Source organism: Athene cunicularia, assembly GCF_003259725.1.
Source record: "Athene cunicularia isolate RWA chromosome 18 unlocalized genomic scaffold, athCun1 chr18_part1, whole genome shotgun sequence".
Taxonomy (NCBI): Eukaryota; Metazoa; Chordata; class Aves; order Strigiformes; family Strigidae; genus Athene; species Athene cunicularia.
The window spans coordinates 3,850,944-3,865,607 of NW_020799123.1; the positions used below are offsets into that span (position 1 = coordinate 3,850,944).

At 36.7% G+C, this 14,664-nt stretch overlaps 1 protein-coding gene across 3 annotated transcripts in view; it reads right to left on the reverse strand.

Moving 5' to 3' along the window:
* The window catches only part of TBCD (tubulin folding cofactor D), a 128,609-nt gene that overhangs the window by 17,751 nt on the left and 96,194 nt on the right, over positions 1-14,664 (reverse strand). For all 3 annotated transcript variants that reach the window (XM_026861357.1, XM_026861356.1, XM_026861358.1), the window contains 4 exons: positions 13,976-14,116; positions 8,863-8,946; positions 7,314-7,472; positions 6,049-6,187 (listed from right to left, as the gene is read on the reverse strand). In XM_026861357.1, coding sequence (XP_026717158.1) covers positions 6,049-6,187; positions 7,314-7,472; positions 8,863-8,946; positions 13,976-14,116 — 523 coding nt within the window. The remainder of the gene's footprint in view (positions 1-6,048; positions 6,188-7,313; positions 7,473-8,862; positions 8,947-13,975; positions 14,117-14,664) is intronic.

Here is a 14,664-nt window from a genome sequence, read left to right on the forward strand (position 1 = left end):
GGGGGGGGGGGGTGGTGGTGGGTGTTGTTGCAGAAACTACCTTAAAGGAAAATATCTCATCAAGGAGATAATCAGATAATAATAAGATATTATTACATCTGATTATCTATATAATCAGATCTCTGAATTCTCCTGACTCTGATGAAGGATTATCAGTCCTGCTGGGGCTTGGTCAAGTTGCTCAGGGAAGGGGTTGGGGGTGGTTAGGGGGACACCCTGTACTCACACTGAAGGGGGCTGTGGGAAGGGAAGGGGCAGATCAGTTTTGAAATATGAGCTTCTTTCAGTTTTGGTTGCAAGTGTTAAATAATTTTCTGTTGACTTAAGAGGGGCCTGTAAGCAATAAGTAAGCCAGTAAGTCAGTAGAGATTTTCTTCCTGAAGTTCATACACAGCATTTTGATAGCTTAAAGGTGCAATCAGTTCCCTCAGAAGAATGACTCTTTTTATCAAGAAAAAAAAAAAAATTAGATCAGTATGAGAAGTGTCACAAGTGTCTTTCTGAAAGCAAAGGAGAAAAAAATCTCAATTTAAACATTTTATCTAATTTAAATTTTCTATCAGTAACATTTGTGGGTGCATCGACACAAAAGAACAAGAACATTTCAGCCTTGAATCGAAACTCCAAAAGAGTTTTCAAAAGCTTTAGCCTACTTGTAAACAGCAGGGCACAACAATCCATACTACCGGGAATGGAGCAGTCTGCTATTTTAACAATTTGCTCTATAGTGAGACATCCTGGGCCATGCAGCAGCAGAAATATTTCTTTAAAAAGGTCAAGCAATTTAAAGAAATTATTAGGTTATTCTGCATTTCAAAATGACAGTAAAGTCTCCATAAAAACTGTTTGAAATTTGTAAAAGCTAGCTAGGATTTAAGACCATTACAAACAAAGAAAAAATATTTTGTCTTAATACCTTACACTAGCAGAGGTCAATTCTAAGCAGAAGAAAGTTAACATCCGAGTCAAGTCTCAGGAAAGGATCTTAAAACATGTATGGTTAACCATGTAACTTTATCTCCTATTTCTTTTGTCTCTTTTTTGAAGAAAACTTAATTACTCAATGCTTCACCTGCAGATTCAAATGACTGAAAAGGCAAGAATGGGCACGAAAGAAAAGGGCAAACATAGCTACATGTAGGATACTCCAAAGCTGTGCAAAACCAACACAGAGTAGCAGACTAGTCAGAAAAAGTGTATAATGAAGGCAGCATTTCTTCATTAAGGTGTGATTAAACAATATGAAAATACAGGTGTGGATAAACCATCACATAACAGCTTGGGAGATTTAAAAATGTGACATTTTCCAAACAGTCACATAGACCTCTACTGGAAGAAACTCCAACATAACAAGATAACATTATATTAACAGGTTAAATCCGTATTTTCTCCTCAGGTGAACACTCCTTTTTTCCCAGATAACCTATGAGGACAATATCAGAGCTATAACCTTAACTGCTCATGAGTATTTGCAGAGAAAAGCATTTCCAAATTTCTCCCTCATCAGTGCAGAACACAGAACTCACACTGTATCAAATGTGTGACATTTACCTTTCCCTGGGGTTCCACAAAGACTGGGAGAGGAAATTAGGAGGTTAATGGGTTGGAACTGGGACAACTTTGGATAAGAATTTAAGAGGAGGCCTGAGAATGACCTTGTTCTTATTAAACACAGTAAAAACAGGGTTTGCCAAGGCTTGACTCTCCCATTATTTAAGCCAATAGTGGATACTTCAGTGATAGGCAACACATGATAAGGCCAACAGCGTTCAAAGCGACCATTCATCTGATGATAAAACTAAAGTCCTAACGATTTTACCTCCTCATCCAGGGGAAAAGTATGAGGAAATGTAGCTACAGCAAGGGGAGAAGGCAATTAGAGCTCTGGAGAGGCATATGGTGTATAAATCAGGTGTCTACACAACCTTTACAAAATTGTGTCCTGGTCAGCTTACTGCAAAAATGAAGTACTACACTTCTAAAAACAGTTTCAAGGCAGCAAGTGGGACTGATATGGCCAAAAGAAGATCAGATTAGGCACCCAGAGCACTCAAAATCTCAGCTACCCATCAGCTACATAGATGCCAAATCCACACAAAGGCTCTGACAGACTTGATAAAAAAGCCAGTGGGGAATGGTGAGAAAGGAAGAGCCTGTACTGAGGATGTTCTGTAGATTGACATACCCTAACCGTTGTGAGTCTCCCAGCTAACCAGTCTTCTTGGAGCCCCAGGTATTCAGGAGCCCCAAAATTTAGTCTTCTGCTGATGCACCACAAATGGAAGTCAAGTGAGTAACTACTGGGGAAGCCTGGACAAAATCAGATGTACAGATAATTCCTAAAGGCTTCAGTTTTCACGAAACATTTCAATAGAGCAAGACCTCATCATAGAGTCAGAATGTTCCTGTAAAGTCTACAGAATAAACCAAGCTCAATCAATAATACTGGTTTGGGATCACTTCTAATCCTGACAAATTTACAGCACTGAAGTAACAGTAGCCTATCTTCCCAGTAACTTTAAAAAAATTGCATATAATTTAAATTTTAGCACAAGTGAAACCATGTCTCCCTTGTTTTACTTGCAATGTTCCTTTTAATAAATCAAATCTTTGTAGGCCAGTAACTCTAAGACTCAAGTCAGGGATATTTTACAAGAAGCAGGAGTATCATAATTCACACTGGATTTTTTCTTTAAAAAAAAAAAAAAGGCCAAAAATTATTCTCAAGTGTATTTTGCTCAAGAATTGTCAACCAAGAAAACTGGACGTAGGGCCTGTTCCTTCAAACCAAATATGCATTAATTTGCATAAAATTTGTCAACAGTAACCAAATGTTTTAAAATATCCGCTATGAATGTCCCAACATTTTCATTTTTAAGAACACAGCTGTTCAAAGCTCAGTATTTGCTCCAAATGGTAAATACAGTCATGAACAACACTGGCAAACAATGAGTCCATTTTGAGGGAAGTAAAACATAATAGTATCATCTATTTGGCACACAGGTAATGTTGACATCTGTAAGCGGTAGATGGGCTTTTATTTTTGTTAAGTGCTTTAACATACATATGCATTCACTGGATAGTTTTGGAATTTGCCACTCCAGTTGTTACAGGTCTTTGGCACCTCATGTTGGAAGCCTGGTACTGACCTGGGAGAAAACTTCTAATTTTCAAAATAGCTTGCTGCCTTTTTGGATTTAAGGTTTTATTTAAAATTTTTATGACATTTTAAAAAGTAATTTTCACTCTTTATTTGGGGGAGGGGAATTGCAGGACATTCTGTGCTTTAACAAAATTTTAAATGCAGCATAGTTCAACAATAATGAAATTACATTAAAATTGCATCCTGACCCCTGAAGCTACAGGGTTTGTGAGCTGGAGAAAGAACACCATTGTATAGTTCTCATCTGCATATACTGAGAGGATTTTTTATGCAGCCTTAAAAAATATGCATCATTGTGGGCCAGATATATAATTAAAAGATTCTTTTACACAGAGAAAGTGCCCTTTGAACCAAGGCGATGTAGCAGAACGCCAAATCCCAAAGGGAATGACATCTTCTGTTTTTCCAGATTTACTTTAAATGCTGAAGCTACAATTCTTTCAGCAACCATGCTGTCACCAAAATGTTTCTGAGATACCCCACACAGCTCATTTCAGAAAATTTCTTTAAAAAGCAAAACAAAGAACTACTCGTGCTAAATATACTACAGAACAATTTTAATTGTGGAAAAATAGCCACTGACCACTGAATTACAGTGGAGCCTTTCTCTTGCTAATTCCCTGAGATGGCTTAAAGACAAACCAATATCTGAACTCAGATTATTTTGCAGTATACCAGAATCTGTTAACTTTCTAACTTCTATGTCCATGTGCATATGTATTTTTTTATGTGAAAGAGGGAAGAAAGGAGAGATAACAAGAACACACACAGGTTACTGCAAGAACATGTATTTGAATTAGCCTTTTCCTTTATCTAAGGTTTTAAAAATCTACTTCTTTCATATGGATTTAATGGGGACAATTCTTAACATTTTCTCTTAATGTTTGAAACCAGTCCCTGGATATTCAGCAAAGAACACTAGAGTGGTTTGAAACACAAGTCATTAGAAGACACATCAATTCTGATTTCTATATCACATTTTAAAAATTAAATGTAATTCACCACACTGTATAATCCCAAGCGTAAGTACCCTATACTTTGAGCGTCCCTTGTACTTCTATCTGGCTTGAAAGAGAATTAGGTCATCTTCTTTCTAAAGCCAAACCCCTTGAGAGTATTTTAACCAGAACAAGCCCTTAGCTTTAAAGAAAAATGTAGGGTCATAGAAAGTTAACATTTCAAAAATCATATTTTGAAAAAAGTACAGAAGGTTTCCCTTAAATATACTGTCAGATGGTAAGAAGGGAAGGGAGCTAGAAATAACTGAACTGTTTACACTTTTTAAAAACAAGCACAACCAGAGCTTTTTTTTAAAAAAAATATCAAAACGCTGAGTAAGAATTTTCCTCTGACCTCAGTTAGCAGTCAGAATGTCTGTTTCTCCACAACTTTCCTGCCTTTTTATACTTATATGAATAACTTTGGTTTTGGTGGAGCCTCCTATAATTAACTGTGTTTGACTAAAAGCTGAATTTCATGTGCATGTCTGCTATTAAAAAAATCTGTTAAGAGTTACATTGTCTATCCAATAATTATTGTCACGATCCAATAAGCATATGTTTTCAAAGTTTTAAAATAGCCATTGCTATATAATTAGTTGCCATTTTAGAAACATGAGAATTCTTGAAACCGGTTTAAATATATGAGACTGCACAGACACCAAGTTCTCAGGTAGACGAAACCCAAAGGCATATGGACATCTCTTGATCACAAGTACAGAACCCAGAGCACCAGGCAAAAACCATCATTTGGGCATATTGGGTAAGACCGAAAAGTGAAAGCAAGGGGAGAGAAAGCTTGGAATTACCTCCTTCCTTATGTGAACCCAGCCGGAGTTGGCCTCTTCCACAAAAACTGTTTCCCAACACTTATCACTTTTCTACCAGCTTTCTTAATTAGACATGGAAATCTTAATTAGAAACACTCTTAAAACACTGTTGGGTTGCTGACTCATTACCACCTCCTGTTACAGGACCACTGCAATTTAAAGATTTAACTGACAGTCCAGAATATTCTGGTAGTGGCCTGATATTTCCCTGCAGTGCCATATTGAACTGTGTCATGACCCCAGTAGATGTTTTCATATATGTTACATCTTTGGCTACATCAAATAATGAAAAAGTTAGAAGACAAATATCTTGAAACCAAGAATTCTGAAACTAGCAAGACAAGCTGAGATATAAGGGCAGAAGGATACACTAACATTATAATAAAGTCTGGAAGACTTCGGTAGCATAACAGACTACCAAAACCAGTGATAAAGACTGTTCATGCACAGAAGAATGAAATAGAGATTGCAAAGCTCAGATAACTCAGACATTTAAATGATATTTCTTTGTAATGTAACTTCTGGCATTTCTGGTACTTTTGTAGAAAGTGTATCAAAATAAAAAAAAACCCTGAACATACTGTTAACACATACAGACAATTAATAGTTAACACCTTGCATCAGGTTACAAAGGAAGCAGGCATTCACCTCATTTAAAAAGAGCAATCACCTTGCATTTAGCCAGCAACATTTTGCTGAAAGTCTCTTCCTCTATTAACAGCTTGAAAGGGTGAGCAAATAAACCTAAGAGTTGATTGAGCCAACAGGCTGAAACTCTCATGTTCCATTGGGCCAGGGAATGAGAAACAAAGTGTCCTTATTCCTTGTTTCCTGCATGTTCAGTAAGTCAAGAAAATAATACCTTTAAAGATGAAAAGTATAAAGCCTATCGGGTTTAAAAGTATGACTTGATTTTTAAAAAAAAATCTTACATCTGAAATTCTCACAGAAATAATTATCTGCAATATCCATCATAATAGACTAAACACTTCAGTCAACAATTTTATCAGGTAACTGCATTCTCCAACCAAAGAGGAAAGCCACTCTGCCTTCTTACCGTTGTCTCTGTTAATCCACCAACAGACACTGAGAGACCCAAAAGCACATAGTATTGGTATGTTGGCAAACCCAAAAGCTGGGTGATGCGAGGGAAAGCCTCCGATGCAGCATTCCAGTTTAGAGTCTCTTTTGCTGACCTGGGGAAAAGGGAAGGGAAAGAAAAGAATCTTGTACATGTGCACTGTCTTTCTTCATACATTCCTATGATAGCTCCTCATCCTCAAGCACCACATCAGCCAAGAAAATATCTGAATTACCTAAAAAAATCAAAGTAATCATTGGCCTTTAAAGCATACAGGGAAAATACAAATCAAAACTTTATCCACTGACAGTCAAGTGAAGCAGTCTTCAAGTCCTGATTCAGGTAAGGGATTGGAACCACAGTTTCCTTTTCACATGCACTTTAAGAAAATAAGTTCTCTTTTTTATGTTCGCTCTGAGTTTTCTCCCACCAACTGGTACAAAGACAGACCCAGAAAAGGCTGACAACCATGGACCCCACCACTGATCAATCAGCAGCCCAGCAGACAGCGCTTTTGGAGTTACAGGAGGCTGAGATTCTGAACAAACAGAATGAGGACACAAAGTTGGGTATTCCCCATTCCAATCAGGTATTACAATCACCGTTCAGGAATGAGTTGCTCTCACTCTTGCTTTAACTAGAAATTCCATTTTGGAAAACTACTGCAACTAGAGCTGGTTAAAATAATACTATTCATTAAAAATTATCATTATGATCATCAATGTTTTCCAGTCAGGGAAAAAAAAACCATTCAGGAAGGGGGACTGCAAATAAATTCCAGCTCTCACATTATGAAGAGAAAATAAGATTATAAACCAGACATTTCATAAACAGCAGGATTACCAAAACACAGCTCCCAGCAGTTCTGTTTTACCAGTGGTTGTCTTTCTACTAATGGTATATGATCTCTACCATCCACCATGAAATTGGCTGATGGCTTCAGAAATTACTGGGGCTGACCTAGAGAAAGACTTATGCAGCATGACCATATAAGACCTATCTCCTTAGGAAACTATGGCTTCAACAGGAACTTGTACTACATGTTCTTTGTTTTAGTATTTTATGTTTATGCATATTCACTGGACATGCCAATGAAATCCTAACAAACAGCACTGAATACTCCTCCATACACACATTAGGCATTTGGGCACAAAAATTAATCAGGCTGCTTGTGTTGGGTGTAACTGTGTGCATGTATCTTTTACTTTCACTGGTTTAGAATACCTTTTTCAATATATTACCTTGGAAATATCCTCTCTAGCTCTTCCCGATGAGGTATGTGTGGAACTGAAGGATGGTCAAAATGTAAGAGAGTAAGGAACACAGATCCTGCATGAGCTCGAAATTTATCTATTTTTTCAGCTGACTGTTGAGCCAGCCAGCACATAATCTGTTTGCAGCTACAAAGAAAAAAACCAATTAATCACATAATTTAATCAGTAGAATGTGTATTTAAATTTGTTTAAATGATATAACAAATATCCTACTACAAAAGTATTCTGGTTTGACTCCGTAACGAACGTACAAGTGATTTTAGACATCAATACAGTGACAGATTCTTAAAAGCTTTATCTTCCATAGATCAATCAAAAAACATCACAATGTTAATATGACACAGTATTGGATATTCACATACTAACTTTCATCCAAAAAGATAAGGAGGTGCATTATGGTTTGGATGAACCGCTATGCTTCAGACAGAAATAGAGTAGGAACCTTGAGAAAAGCAGAAGTAGCAATTTTCAAGTAGAAAATTGCACACGTAGCAGACAACAAGGTCTATTCCAAATCTCACATATCCCAAATTAATCACTTGTTCAACTCAGGCTAGGTTTTAACAATATCCTATACTGCCTACATTCAACTCTCAGCTACAATATTGTGTTCCACAAAGCCCTTTACACCTTCAGAAAGGACAACTAATGAGAGCAAAGCCAGCTAGAATTCCTTCAGTTACAGGGAAACCCAGAATATTTAAGAAAATGTGACCCAGGTGGCAGGAATGCTTTTCTAGGCTTCATGTGAATAACCTGTGTCTGCATCAGACCCATAGGACAAAGCCTCTGGACAATGGGCACTCGTTGAGTAGTGTATTCCTACAGAATTCAGTATTTTCCTTCAAAGTGTCCTTCATGTTTGGGTTTTTTATTTTAAATTTAAAAAGAAATCAGGTATATATTCAGCTAACCACTGGGCACTCTCTGTCCATAAACAACCACCATTATTAGGAAAGTTTTGCTGCAGCTCAAGCTATGCTTAAAAACTGGTACGTTTTTTTGTTTGTTTTTTTTTGGTTTTGTTTTTTTTTTACTATTAGGAACATTGTATCATGAAATTAAAAATCAAAAGCTTGTTGTAAATGATCTTTTTTTTTATTTCCTTACTAAGAATTCTGCAAGGAAGACAGAAATGAATACAAACTCATTTCCACATATTAGCACATTCCAAATTAATGATGCAATGCTCTGGATAATCAGGCAAGTTTGCTTTTTATTTAAGTGAACAATACTGGCAAGCTCCATAGAGGCAGCAAGTATAGACCAAATCTCACAGGTGCACTGTATTTCTGAGGTGGGACTGCCACCCAGTTTCTCTCAATAAGGTCAGTCTCTCTGAAAAGCAGATAAAATATTCTCAGCATCTCTATGGGTGCAAGTTTGATGCACTTCCAACAAAAGTTGTGTCACACTCAGTAAAGAAGTAAGTAAACAATATACAAGCAATGCTTTCTTGTATGGACTGGAATGTAGTTATATGAGATAAGACACAAAACCAGTACAAAGAGCATACATGTTGGCATTAATTAACTCCGCTTCGTTCTGAACCAGCAGAAGCGTCACTTCCATTAAACTTGTCATAGCAGCTTCACGCACCCTGTTGAAACAGAGATACACTAGGGTAGTTACATCAGTATTTAAATAAATAAATACATCAGCAGTTTAGTTAGACACTGGCTAAAATTCAAAACATGAAAGCACTGACCACTGGGAGCAGCTATTATACTTCTGGGAGGAAGAGGAGTATGTACAGCTGTACCTCCAAGCTCCATTCTGTAAGTGAAGCCCACACTGCACTGAGGGTACAATAGTCATCCTAGTTCCAGGCAAGCCACCTGCCTCACCATCTCATTTTTTATTCCAGCCAGATGTTGCCAGGTTTATTTTTAAGTTGAAAATTGATAGCGATTAGTAAGGTTTAAATACATCTACTTGCACACTAAATATAAGCGCTCTGTCTGCTTCAATTCATCTTCTAAAAAGGTCAGCCCACATTTTGACATTAAGATATTTAAGCACTTTTTAAAAAGTGTCACATTCTCATAAACTGTGATGCCTAGTATTTTCATTTTAAGAAATTGTGACTCAGAATGGTTTAAATCTCTATGCTATATAATAATTAGTTTTATGAAACACATTAGCTAAAGTAACACTAGGTTGTCTTTAAGTGCATCTTCTGTCTTCAAAATATCTAAACATAATAACAATATTAAAAAAAAGGTGTAATTTCAATTAAAAAAACAATCAATACGCTTGTTTTGAACCACATGCCTTGTCAATATATGATTTGTTAAAATTAGTTTCTTTCTTAAGACATGGGTCTTAAGACATGGCAGATCTTCAACTGGTTACATGATCCTGCAGAAGACCAGGACCAAGACATTCATCACATGGGTCACTCATGGTAATGTCATCCTTTGTCAGTAATAATTAAAAAAGAAAAAATAAATGAAAGAAATAATTGAAATATTTGAAAAGGTACACCTGCCTTTTGTGAAAAGAAATACTCCTGCTTCTAATTTCCAAAACAAGGTGAAAACAAGTTGCCTAAGCAATCTAAAACTGGGTGGGACATTTGTTGTAATAGTAAAAAAAAGGTAAATTACATCATTTTTTCCAAAGTAGCTTAATACAATTTTGGCAATCTTTCATCAAAGTATGTTTTCTTAGTTTTTCATATAGTATCTGACTATTAGATATTCATGTCTAACACCTGTAGACAGATTGGACAAGTCCCAGCAAACAATCTGTCAGAAGAAATGTAAAGTTTGCATATGGAAAGTAAAGGTGGTTAAACTTTCCCACGATTCAGTTAAAGAAAGACAAAAATTACACACCAAAGACAAGGCCTCTCCAGAAAATGGCAATTGTCCCCATATCTTTCCATCTTAGTCGATGGTTTAGAAGAAACAGAATGAGAAACATTCATATTTGAGAGGCCACAAAAGTGTTTAGCAGACAACAGTTTGCTATGAGAAAGGATACCCCCTTCCCCCTTCAATTTACATGTTTCTTGATTTTGGCTGGCGTTGCCAAAGAAGCTTAAAAAGAACCTGGTGCTCAAAGCAGATTTGAATTTTAATAGGGGTGCTGGGAATTTAATTTCCTCGGGATTTCTTTGAAAATTTCCACTTTGTAGAGTTTTGTTTTTAAATTAAGACACAGACAGAAGGATAAACAATAGGTATGGGGAACTTAAGTGAGAGCTGTCAGATATGGAAGTTAACTTGAATACACCTAATTATACTTAGCTAGGTTCTTATCTGCTTCAGTATCTCGCCTAATTTTGAAAGCAAAAAGCTTAGTATCTCTTCCCTTTCTCTAACTCCCTACCCTGTATGGTTACTCTTACATTTTCTTTCAGCTACACCTCTCTCTTGTGTTACTAAATTCTCTGAGAGATCCATTCACCTCCCTCTTGAAGAAGAGGGAAAGCCAAGTTCCTTCTCCCCTTGCACAAGCTGAAATGACCTGCTCTTGATCCTTACTAGTTTGATTTCTTGTTTCCTCTTCTAAGTTTGAGCTGTCAAACACACCTGCTTTTCTCTGGTTTCTTGCCCTGTGTTACTATTTCCCTGTTGTCTGACAATTTTAACAACCAGTACTGACAGCTGAGGAGCTCAGTATCATTATACAAAACAAGAAAAATACAAACACACAAGTATTAACTCAGGCTGGTTAATCTGGATTATTTGCCCTGTGTACTTCTCCAACACATCTGTAAATACTGTAGCGAAGTACCCTAAAGAAACAAGGCCAGTCAATTTTAAAAGTCCCCAGTACTACCATGGCACAAAACATCTTTCTTCTACTTTCTGCTGTATAACTTACACTTCACCTTCTGTTCAAAGACAGAGTAGTTATTTATAACTATCGTAACTCAGGCTGGAACTGATGAGAACTCAATGTCTGATAATGACTTGGTAGAGCACATGCACTGAATTTTGACAGCAGTCTAAACTACCCAGTGTTGCTGGCAACGAAAAAATCTAGCATGATACATATTGCACAAGAAGCACAATCACAACTTTTCTTCCTACATAAGACAAGTTGGTTACAGGGTGTGCTATAGTAGCTCACATTCCTTGTGGTAATTACAAATGTACTTTACAGCACCTGCCCCTGTGTTCAAGCTACCTAATAAGCAATCCTGAAGAGGAGAATGCCATTGTAATTGTATTTTTCCTTTTTTTAAAAGCAAACCTGGTGCTACCGAATAATGACACTAAAGCTAAGAGTGAGCAGGACAGAGTTCTAAAACAGATAACCAGGAAATTTGAGCCTAAACAAAAAGTTCCCAAACTCACACAATGCATACTTGGCATCATGTACGATCCTGGATTTGCACAGGGATCAGCACGCTATGCATGGCTGCTGACACTGAATACAGCCGGTGCTCCAGAACTGGACTGTTCTGCTTGCAGCAGGGAGGAGGGAGCAGGCAAGTGACTGAGACTGTTTTGGCCACGGAAAGAAGTATGACAAGCAAGGAGTGCACACCCTCCCCTGCAAGGTACAGCTCACGTCTCGTCCATTGTAGCCTTCCCAAGTCAGCAATTACCATCACAGGTCACAACCATCTCCTGCGAGCTCTGCCAGCTTTGCTATAGCCACAACACAGCGAGCTTGGAGCCTTTCATTTCAGTAGCCCTCTACCCCTCCTCACCTGTTGAGTCTCAGCTGCCACTTACAATATAGTAGATGCTGCTCAATTAAACTAAATTATGTTTCATGTTCATATACTACTATTGAAAACACCCTTCAAAGAAGAGGATAGTGACTGAAAAAATGTCTAAGCCAGTTATTTCATACAAACACTCTGCAAGGATATGACTGAAACTGAACACCAAAGTCCTTCAGCGTGACTCAGCACTATTAGGCAAGAGCTTTTTCAAAAAAACGGCAAATAAAGAAATCTTTTCAACCAACAAAATTATTTCATACCAGTAGTTTTCAGGCACTCCCCCCTTCCTGCGTGGAATAGAATAAAAGCACAGCCAGATACCAGATCTGAACAATCAACAGGTCGTTAATTTACAATCCTGAACATGAATCTCTGTACCCTGAGATGCTTCATATAGTTGCCAGACAGCCAAATATGTATTACCACACATCATTACCACACCGTATCATACAAACAGTATTACCCATACTGTCAAAAAGGGCTGAGACTTTATGTATGAAATTGTTTCTAAAAGCAACATATATCTGCTTATTTTCAAACTAAAATTATGGATTAAGACAATAAAATTTAAAAATCTTTGTCAAAACCAACATTTTACTCAAAATCAATTTCCAACAATTAACAGACAACTAAAATCAATTTACTGCATTCATTTATTTAGTTCATGGGTTCTCTATACAAGGATTAAATGTTACTGCTTTGAGCCTTCTACACAGCAGCAATTTTTTAAATAAAAATAAATATTAAAAATTAATATATAACTAAAATTTTTATAAAAAATATATTTTAGATCTGTAGATACTGGATTTATTCCTAAATTCTGATCATTTAATCATTTATTAACAAGTACTATTTCAGGCCAGGCATATTTGTGTTTATAAATATACCCAGAAGTGTACCCTGGCAAGAGAGCCTGTACATTTCCTTAGTACTCATTTGATCTGTAAGATCGGTATTTCACAGTTTTTTCGCCCTGTAACTACCTTATGGAATTCTACAAGATAAAAATGAAACCCATGAAGTCTTCCCTGCTGCTGCTGTCTACCACATTCAAAGATTTCAGAACTTCCAATCAGTAAGCAATGTTACATCCCCAGTTACATCTTCTTTAGAAATTAAACACAAACCCAGAGAAGGACATGAGTCTTTACAGTGCTTTGGTTTATCAGTTTAGAAATTGCCTTTTCAGATCACTGTTACTGAAAGAATATAGAACAGTCAGATTAATGCAATATTATGTACTGACTGTTCTTTATATATTAAGGGAACTGTGAAGACTGAAGAATGTCACAACAGTATGACTGCTACAGACTTTTTCTTAGACCTATAGACTTCACATTAGTAGATACTCTATACTTCAGTCTTCCTACAGACTTTTGATTTAAATATTCTTGCAATCTCACAGCTGAAAACATTAAAATCATTGAAACCCTAAACTTACAAAAGAGTCAGTAATACCACAACACAATTTATAAAGTTTTTATCCATCTCTCTTACTAGTCTTGAAAATTTGTCACTAACACGTTATGCAACTGCTCCCTCTCCTGGCAATATATCCCCACAACATGAACATACAATAGGCGAGTTCACTGAGGAGTAAACGTGTTTAAAAAGAAACAGAAGTAATGGTTTAAGTTTCTGTACTTTTTACAACTAAATACTTTCCTGACACTCACTAAAATAAAATAATGTCATCCACGAAACCAGAACTTCAGTTTAAAACACAGTAGGTCCCTCACCTTTGGAGGCAAGGGACGAACAAATTCTCATCAGCCTTTCCTTTCACTTTCTACTTGTCTTCCCCCAGCGTATTTCTACCCATCCTCAAATGACCAAAGGCTTGGAGCTATCAATTTCTAACACGTTTTGAAAAGACATCAGTTTTTAAACAGACATCAAACATGACAGCTAGGTTTAAGTCTCAGTTTGTAAGGCATCTTACCATCCTCCAACATCTCCTCGGCTGTCTGTGGTGTAGTCAGTCACAGCAGTAAGTAGTGTGGCATAAATCTGAGTAATGTTATCTTTGCAGACATATTCTTCCTCAGATCCCTCTCCCTTTACTCCTACTGTCTGGCAAACCCTTAAAAAAATAAGGAGAGAAAAAACCACAACACTAGCAAGGAGAAAAATTAAGATCATTTAAGATCAGGGCTTTGCTCTGTTGCTTAATAAAATTCCCTGGACATACAATATTCTAAACACCTATAACATTTGCTATAAACAGTATGAAGAATATTTCTGAACCTGCTGTGTTTTGTTTGACCTGAGGATTTCTGATCATTGTTCAGGTTTAAAGGAACACTGGCAACAGATAAGCAGATTGGTTTTATGCCTAGAATACTACAGAAAGGAACATGCTTCACGTTTCTGAACTATCCTTGAAGTAAGCAAGAAAACAAAGGACTAATACAATGTCCATTGAATTTGATATTAACAAACTTCTTTACACTGAAGACAATTTTCTTTTGCACTGTAACAGCTTAAGAATATGTATAGTATGATACTATTAACACTAACTGCACTGTGGCATGTCAACATAGAAAATACTCCTTTAGAAAAAAAGTACAATTTCTTTAAACCCATTCAATCTTAAGAATGTGGGGAAAAAAATATTCTTCCTCCTCACTA